The sequence below is a fragment of the Diabrotica virgifera genome, chromosome 7 (assembly GCF_917563875.1).
Source record: "Diabrotica virgifera virgifera chromosome 7, PGI_DIABVI_V3a".
Classification (NCBI taxonomy): Eukaryota; Metazoa; Arthropoda; class Insecta; order Coleoptera; family Chrysomelidae; genus Diabrotica; species Diabrotica virgifera.
In genome coordinates this window covers 107,227,736-107,236,270 of record NC_065449.1, presented here as the reverse complement: position 1 = coordinate 107,236,270, position 8,535 = coordinate 107,227,736, and the positions used below count along the sequence as shown (strand labels likewise).

The following is an 8,535-nucleotide window of genomic DNA, read 5'->3' as shown; positions in this document are numbered from 1 at the left end:
TTTATTATTTTCATGCTCAGGTATTGCAAGGAAAGTAGTGGGAATTTTTCTTCCTCGTAGATCTACAATAGCATTATAAATTCTAGCCTGTACTTGGCGTACATGTCCGTCTGCTAAAGTCATAGTTAGTTTGGTCTCTTCGTAGGGTAAATTTATTGAACAAAAATGTTTAAATAAAAGATTACCTACAATTGTATTTCTAACGTCAGAATCGATATATACTAACCCATGTCTTCCAACAATACTAACTTCGATCAACGGTCTAGACATGAGGGATACTGCACATACATCTGTGTAAAGCACATCTAGACTTGAAGTGTGAGTGCTAGTAGCTGCATTTGGAGAGGTGGGCTGATTGCTCGAACTGCGACAAGTAGGACAGTGGGACCTTATATAACCAGGTGCTCCGCATCCATAGCATGTAACTCTAGATCCATTTGAAACTTGAGAAATGCTGGATTGACTTCTTTGTTAAGTTGCAGCAAATTTACGACAATTTTCTTGCACATGCCCAAAATTATTACAAAACTGACATTTTGGTCTTGATCTGGTAGATTTGCTGTCATTATTTCCAGAGGGTTTGTTTCCAACCAGTATATTACTTTTATCTTTAGGCTTTTCTTCAAAACTATCTTCAATCGGTCTTTATTTTTCAATAAGATCAGCAAAAGATTTAATTTGATCTCTCGGAAGTCTATTTCTAATTCTACGATTGAGTAAAGCATATACCATGTCAATTTGATGAGTTATGTGTAGCTCAGGTGGTTTTGGCAACCTAGCAATGAGTGCACGACAAGAATTAACAAAGATATCTGTTGGTTCTCTCTCACCTTGATCACAAGAAAACAGTTTTTTGAAAATTTTATATGGTGACATGTTCAAACCATAAGAGTGTCTTAACGCATTTAACACATCATTCCAACTAAGGATTGTGGATTGGATACCTTGCCACCAAGTTGCAGCATGATGATCTAATAACATCGGCAAACTTTTTATTGCATTTTCATCTGAAATGTTAACACAGTCTTTAAAAATGGTTACGGCACTTATAAATGCTTCTACATCTTCATTTTTATTGACAGAAAATCTGGAAAAACAACTTGAAAAGTTTCCACTTTTAGTAATGCTTTGGGCCTGATTTTGTACAACTCCTTTTGTCATACTAGCAATTAAACTTTGAAATTGTTCATTGGTCATCATTATAGGAGCAGGGATAAAAGCAGACTCGTCTTGTTGCATGGTAACAGATGATTCACGATCAAGTAAACAGTTTTTGGATTCTGAGCTAAGTTCTGAAATTTCTGTGAACTTAGAAGCACTTCTGAGGTTACAGTTGCTCATTAGACGATATCCAAATCATAGGATAGTCCAAACTGACATTCATACAGGCATACAGCACAATTAAACCAAAGCGTTGGTATTTTAGCACAACAATGCAGTTTAAAAGGATATTCAACAGCAAAGAGTATACACACTCTTGAATCTGGTCACTGTAAGTTACCTTTAAGAACTTATAATTCGCAAATAACAGTCTCACAAAGCCTTTTCGTTGATTCTTTTTCTTCGCACAAAAGGTATTGGTTCACTTCTTGTGTTGAAAAGGACCTAACGTTGGGTCGCCATTCTTGTAGGATTGCCTGGGAAATAAACGTGCAAACAGTTTATTTTAGGTTTAATATATTTGTGTAAGACGTGTTGATTTGTGTCTAACAACTATTGTAAAAGTAACAAGTAATATTAAAAAAAATCTAGGCGTGACCAAGCATCTTCATAACCTCTCTCCCCGAAGTTAGCTGCAGAACTCGAACTGTCACTAATTCAGTTAAGTACGTCTACACCTATTAGGCAAAGGTACGCGCACACTCATTCTTCTTGCTACAAGGTACATTATAACCTATAACTCAATTTGAATTAATTAAATATTAAAAGGTTTTCAAGTAAGCAATTTTCTCTATTTTTTATTAGCTTTAATTTTGGTATTAATAACTTTTTACCCCCTCTGTGGTTCAGTGGTAAGAGCGCCTACTTTTGGATCGAAAGGTCCGAATGGTCGTGAGTTCGAATCTCACCAGGGTCAGAAATTTTTCGTTTATTATAAATTAATAAATGAAAATAGTTTCTGTCCTTGTGAGATCGGTACTCACAGGAGGGACCGCAGACGTTCGGATACAATTAGCGTCTCTGTGCAAAGACAATGACGTCGACTTTGCAAAGTAACAAGACACTTACTCAACACACACACTACACATAACACTAGGTACCTACCTGCAAAAATTCACCGTACCCACCATGCCAATGGCCATTAGTTGTCAAGGCATTAGCTAAATAAAAAAAAAATAAAAAAAGACTAAGTGTTCACTCTAATGGCATATAAAACAACATAATGTTACTCTACATCCCACCAGACTGAAAACAATGGGAACCTTCTCTGGTTACACCTCCGAAGCTTCTACAATTTGCAAGCCATACGGATGCTGAGACTAAAGGAGATGAGGGAATTTTACAATTTATAATTCACGTCCCATCTGCTCAGCGCGGTAAAGTTCCAACGAGAATGGTTCCCTTCGTACTCCAATCAGAGTAAGCATGTAAATCAAAAATGATTAACCATTGTCAATTTCGTTGCAAAACGAAAATACAGCCGCACCATATTCTAGTCCAATCAGAGAGTGCAGCAAGCACCTTATTAGTCTCTCATCAGGAGGCACATCTGCTGCTCTCTCTGATCCAACCAAAACAAACTCCGGCGTGCAGTCCCAGATTGCAACGAACGAAATGGCATAGATGCCCTAGCGGCAACTGCTAGCAAAAGACTAAGTTTTCACTCTAATGGCATATAAAGCAACATAATGTTACTCTACATGTTATCAAATAACTTTTTGTAAAATCTTATAGTTTTTCAGTTATTTATGAAAAACAGCTTTAAAAATTTATTCACGAAAAATTAAAATCTTTGATTTAATAACTCAAAAATATTCATTTATTTTAATACATTATAACAAATACTTAGACTTTTTGACGTTTCAATTTTCGATTTACAATCCGGAAATCTTCCGGACGAAGAAGAACCTCATGATTGAAAAACTTGCGAGATTGGTATGGTGTTGATACAAGCATGCTATTTAGGGTGGCAGTGAATAAAATTAGGATAGCTATGGTAACCAACGTGCTGAAAGGACATGGTACATGAAGAAGAAGAATCCGAAAATCATTGTTTATTAATTGGAGCTTTGTTTCAGCCAATTTGATAAGTGACCTAGTTGACCTCGACCTTATAAGCAAATAGGTGTCAAATTGTGTTTTTTGTGTGTTTATGTACCTACCTAGTTAATAATTGTAGATGCTATGTCTCTGACCTTCTATGAATCCATTAATATTGGTATGTTCCTGTTGCTGACTTCTTCTTTTAGTATCGGTAACCAGAGCTTGCTATATTCTGGTCATAGGCTTGCTACACATGTTTCTTGATTAAGTAAGATGAGGGTTGCTTCTTTGACTTTTCTCTTTTTGCTGTCTGTTTTGATGCCTATTAATGCATCTTTTTATTTTAGTTTGTTCTCATTATCACAAGAACGTTTGCATATCTGACACTTTCGAAGACTCTGTTTTTGATGTATGATTTATGCTCGTTTATCCTAACACTTGGAGGTCATGAGGTTTCGCCTACATAAAAATTGTTGCATTCACAAGTATTTAAGATTCAGTCCTTTGATCTTTCCTGTGTGTTGTTTGGTTTGGTTTTGTATAGAATATTTAATATATTGACTTTTTCCGAATGTTCCTTTTAATTTTTTGACAAGCCCTTTACATGTGGTATTGTTGTCATTTTCAAATCGCTTCTTATGATCTCTGTAAACTAGTGTTGCCCAAATGCAAGACCAAGACGAGACTTGGACAGTCTTGGTCTTGGTCTTGCACCAGTACACCTGGTCTTGGTCTTGGTCTTGGTATTGCACTCCCAGTCTTGGTCTTGGTCTTGGTCTTGCAGCAAGAGTCTTGCAAGTCTCGCAGTTACCCACTAGCATATTGCTATTAATTAATAAACAACTCACATTAGGTGGGTTTGTACCCACGATCTAAACTGTCCCTGCCTATACTCCAACTAACTGGGCTATCTACCATGCACGGGAGTCAGTCTGTACATCTTCTTTTTTGGTTGACCATATCGGCCTTCGACCGTAATCCATACATATTATATTATACTAATATGTCGCTAAAGGGTCCCAAAAACAACTACTGTTTTTTATATAAAAATAGACTAAAAATCTAAAAATTAAAGGAATAGCACAGAAGAGGAGTAAACTTGGCGGATGTTGGACCAGTTACAAACTAGCATTACTGTACGGTAAATTTGAATCCTCTTTTGAAAAAATTCCTTTTTAATCCACTTTTTTAAATTCATTTTCCATTTCCAATTTTTGCGTTCCAATTTATTTTTACGTAAGGAATCCAAATCCCAAAATTAAAGTATCCCCCACCCCACCTCCGCAGGGACCGCGTTTGTTGTCATTTGTCATTCGATAGATTTTTCAAAAATATTGAATACGTGTAATTTTCAGTTTTTCGATCTGATATTCATTTCGCGAAATATCGCGAGGTTCGCATTTACAATTTAAAATTTACCCCCACCCCTCTCCGTGGGTGGTCGTGTTTAAATCATTCGATAGATTTTTGAAAAATATTGAACGGATTTTTTAATTGTTACTTTGTGACTCGATCATTGCCTTACGCCCCGCACAAATCGTCAGATTTTTTAAATATACACTGTTTTGCATGTACATACTTAACTTACCTTATCTTAATCTGACGATTTTGAGTTTTTCTAAGGATATATATTTTTTTCGGGCCTCCCTTAACGAATTCCCCTGTATTAAAAGCCAATATATGGTAGAGGTACATTTACAGGGTACAAGGTTTCTCCCCATGTGATAATCTGACGCGCTCCAGTAACTGCAAAAATCTCCGCTTGGGCTCCCCTACCATTAATTACATCATTTTATTTCAATTTTTTATGAGATATATTTTTGCTTAGAATATTTTTTTCAATAGAATACTTACTTTTTGAGTCATTTGCGCAAAAACCGTCGAAAAACGTGTTTTTTCTTTGTTGAAAAATGAACATATTCAGTCGCAAATAGCTCGAAAAGTATTGACTTGGTTTATTTGTAGATGAATAAAATAGAACAAAAGTTGCTTAGAATTAGTCTGCTCATTCAACCTTGGCTTATGTTGAACCTTTGTTTTTTAACCCCCCAAGAAGGGGTGAAACTCATCCCCAGGGCAAAATCACACATCGGCCAATATCTCTTTTTATATAATAATATCTCTTTGTTTGAAATTTTAAGGATTTGTAACATTTTACCGTGCGTGAATGGACTATACAGGGTAGCCAAGCATTATCTTATCTAGTGCTTTTTCAGCAAAAAATTTTGTTTGGCCGATTAATCTAATATCTAATTGCACACCCGGCAAACAGTTTATAAGTAGGACGTTGAGTCTTTACGATATGGATAAGGAAAAACAATTGAGTGGTTGTCCGTAACACAGGATATATGCTATTCGTATTATATTTTTATTACCTTTGTTAGGCGACATACTTCTTTAAAAGTTTCAATGCGATATTATTATACTGTCGTGTCGGCGTAACACAACACAAGAAGATTATTTTATGAAAGGTTAGCTATTCTCAAAATTTAGACAATACTCAATTGTCATTAACTTCGGAGCGAAGGCGTCGTCTGATATTAGGAAAGAATGAAATATTTTATTTTTACATTGTATAATAATTTATTATGACCTCTGAGTACGTATCCAATAAATAAGAGTGTTCATATATGAATATTTTAATTCGGTATATATGTTTATCGTATTGTTCATAATGCGGATAAATCCAATTTTCCAAATTTTTGTTACATATTTTTTTGTATCTCATAGTCTCTAAGCATATACCCGAACTAATATACAGGGTGTACCAAAAATACAGGTCATAAATTAAATCACCTATTCTGGGACCAAAAATAGTTCGACCTTAGTACCTTAGACAAATATGCACATAAAAAAAGTTACAGCCCTTTGAAGTTACAAAATAAAAATCGATTTTTTTCCAATATATCGAAAATTATTAGAGATTTTTTATTGAAAATGGACATGTGGCATTTTTATGGGAGGAATATCTTAAAAAAAAATTATAGTGAAATTTGTGCACCCCATAAAAATGTTATGGGGGTTTTGTTCCCTTAAACCCACCCAAACTTTTGTGTACGTTCCAATTAAATTATTATTGTGATACTATTAGATAAATTCAATATTTTTAAAACTTTTTTGGTTCCTAGTATTTTTTGGACAAGGCAGTTTTTATCGAGTTGCGGCTTCTTTTCTAATATGTTTACATAGAGATTTTATGGGGGTTTTGTTCCTTTAAACCTCCCAAATGGTTGTGTACGTTCCAATTAAACTATTACTGTGATACCATTAGTTAAACACAGTGTTTTTAAAACTTTTTTCTTCTTTGTATTTTTTCGATAAGGCACCTTTTATCGAGATGTGGCTTCTTTTTTAATATGGTTCAAAATATACCTAAAAATGTAAATCATAAATAAATTTTCCTATTATTATCAAGTCTCCGTAATCGTACTTAGCCATATACAAAGATGTGGTGGATTTGACAAATATGCAAAATATCTCGATAAATACTGACTTTTCGAAAAAGTACTAAGAGGCAAAGAAGTTTTTAAAGCATTTGTTTAACTAATAATACTGCAATAATAATTAAATTGGAACGTACACAAAAGTTTGGGGGGGTTGAAAGGAACAAAACCCCCATAAAATTTTTATGGAGTGTCTAAATTTCACTATAATTTTTTTTAAGATACTACTGCCATAAGAATGCCACATGTTCATTTTCAATAAAAAATCTCCAATAGTTTTCGATATATTGGAAAAAATCGATTTTCATTTTGTAACTTCAAAGGGCTGTAACTTTTTTTATGTGCACATTTGTACTAAGGTAAGTTAGGTTCAGTGGAACTATTTCTGGTCCCAGAATATGTGATTAAATTTATGACCTGTATTTTTGTTACATCCTGTATTATTCCATAAAACAACACTCAATCCTAACTGCAAGACGCAAGAGTCTCGCAGGCTTAGTCTGGTTCTTGCTCAAGTCTTGCACGGTCAGTCTTGGTCTTGGTCTTGCTAAAATAAGGCGGTCTTGGTCTTAGTCTTGCTAAAACGCAAGAACAAGACCAAGACTGCAAGACCAAGACCTATTTTGGGCAACACTACTGTAAACTTGTATTCCATCAGTTCCCAATATATCTTTTCATAACTGTAGCAGTTAGTGCTAGGTTGGTTCTAGTTTGTTCTGTAATTTTGAAGTTTGTTCTAAAAAAATAAAAAAGTTATTCAATATACAATGTGGCGCTCCAAGTTTACGTAAAGCTGTACTGCCCATATAGAATCCAAACGATTAGAGAAAATCTGAATAAACCACAAGTTAGTGCTAGGTTTGTTCTGCATAAACAAAAAAGATATACAAGATATAATGTGACGCTCCAAGTTGACGTAAAATTGTATTGCCCCATATAGAATCCAATCGATTAGAGAAAATCTGAATAAACCACAAGTTAGTGCTAGGTTTGTTCTGCATTTTTGCCAAAGCGTGTAATTTGTTCTGCATAAACAAAAAATATATACAAGATATAATGTGGCGCTCCAAGTTTACATAAACCTGTATTGCCCCATATAGAATCGAAACGATTAGAGAAAATCTGAATAAACCACAAGTTAGTGCTAGGTTTGTTCTGCATTTTTGCCAAAGCATGTAATTTGTTCTGCATAAAGAAAAAAGATATACAAGATATAATGTGGTGCTCCAAGTTTACGTAAAGTTGTCCTGACCCATATAGAATCCAAACGATTAGAGAAAATCTGAATAAACCACAAGTTAGTGCTAGGTTTGTTCTGCATTTTTGCCAAAGCGTGTAATATGTTCTGCATAAACAAAAAAGTTATACAAGATATAATGTTGCGCTTTAATTTTGCATAAAACTGTTGTGCCCCACAAACGTTTACGGAAACGATACGGTTTACGGAAACGATACGGTTCGGGGCTCGTATAGCACTGATCATTTGAAGAAAACTTGTTAGAAAAAATAGTCTATAATCAAGAATAAAACAAAAGATTTGCTTTTTGTCTTGTTTGACCCCACCGAAGTTTTAAGATCATCGTAAGTTTCCCATTTATTGTTATTTCATCGGCAGTGGGAAATATAATGTCCAATTGTTATTTCGTTTTCAGGAGCAACAAACTCAACAATGCCTTTAACTTGGTATGTTTTGTTTTTTAAGGTACCTAACTGTTGCTGGAATATCGGTTAACTCGACTAATGTACAATTTTCAAGACAAAAACCTGGATGGAAGCAAAAAAATTGCTTGAGAACGTAGCAACAATTAATGTCTCTTCCACAAACGGAACACATAGATATGGTTACATTTATTGCATTTTACAAATTCTTGACTCCCTTCCTTAACAA

General features: G+C 34.6%; 1 protein-coding gene across 1 annotated transcript; it reads right to left on the bottom strand.

The window, feature by feature from the left end:
- Window positions 1-645: 645 nt before the first annotated feature.
- Window positions 646-1,341, bottom strand: LOC126888571 (activity-regulated cytoskeleton associated protein 2-like). Its single transcript, XM_050656920.1, has one exon. It carries the CDS (start codon window positions 1,339-1,341, stop codon window positions 646-648), a length of 696 nt encoding a protein of 231 aa, XP_050512877.1.
- Window positions 1,342-8,535: the final 7,194 nt, after the last annotated feature.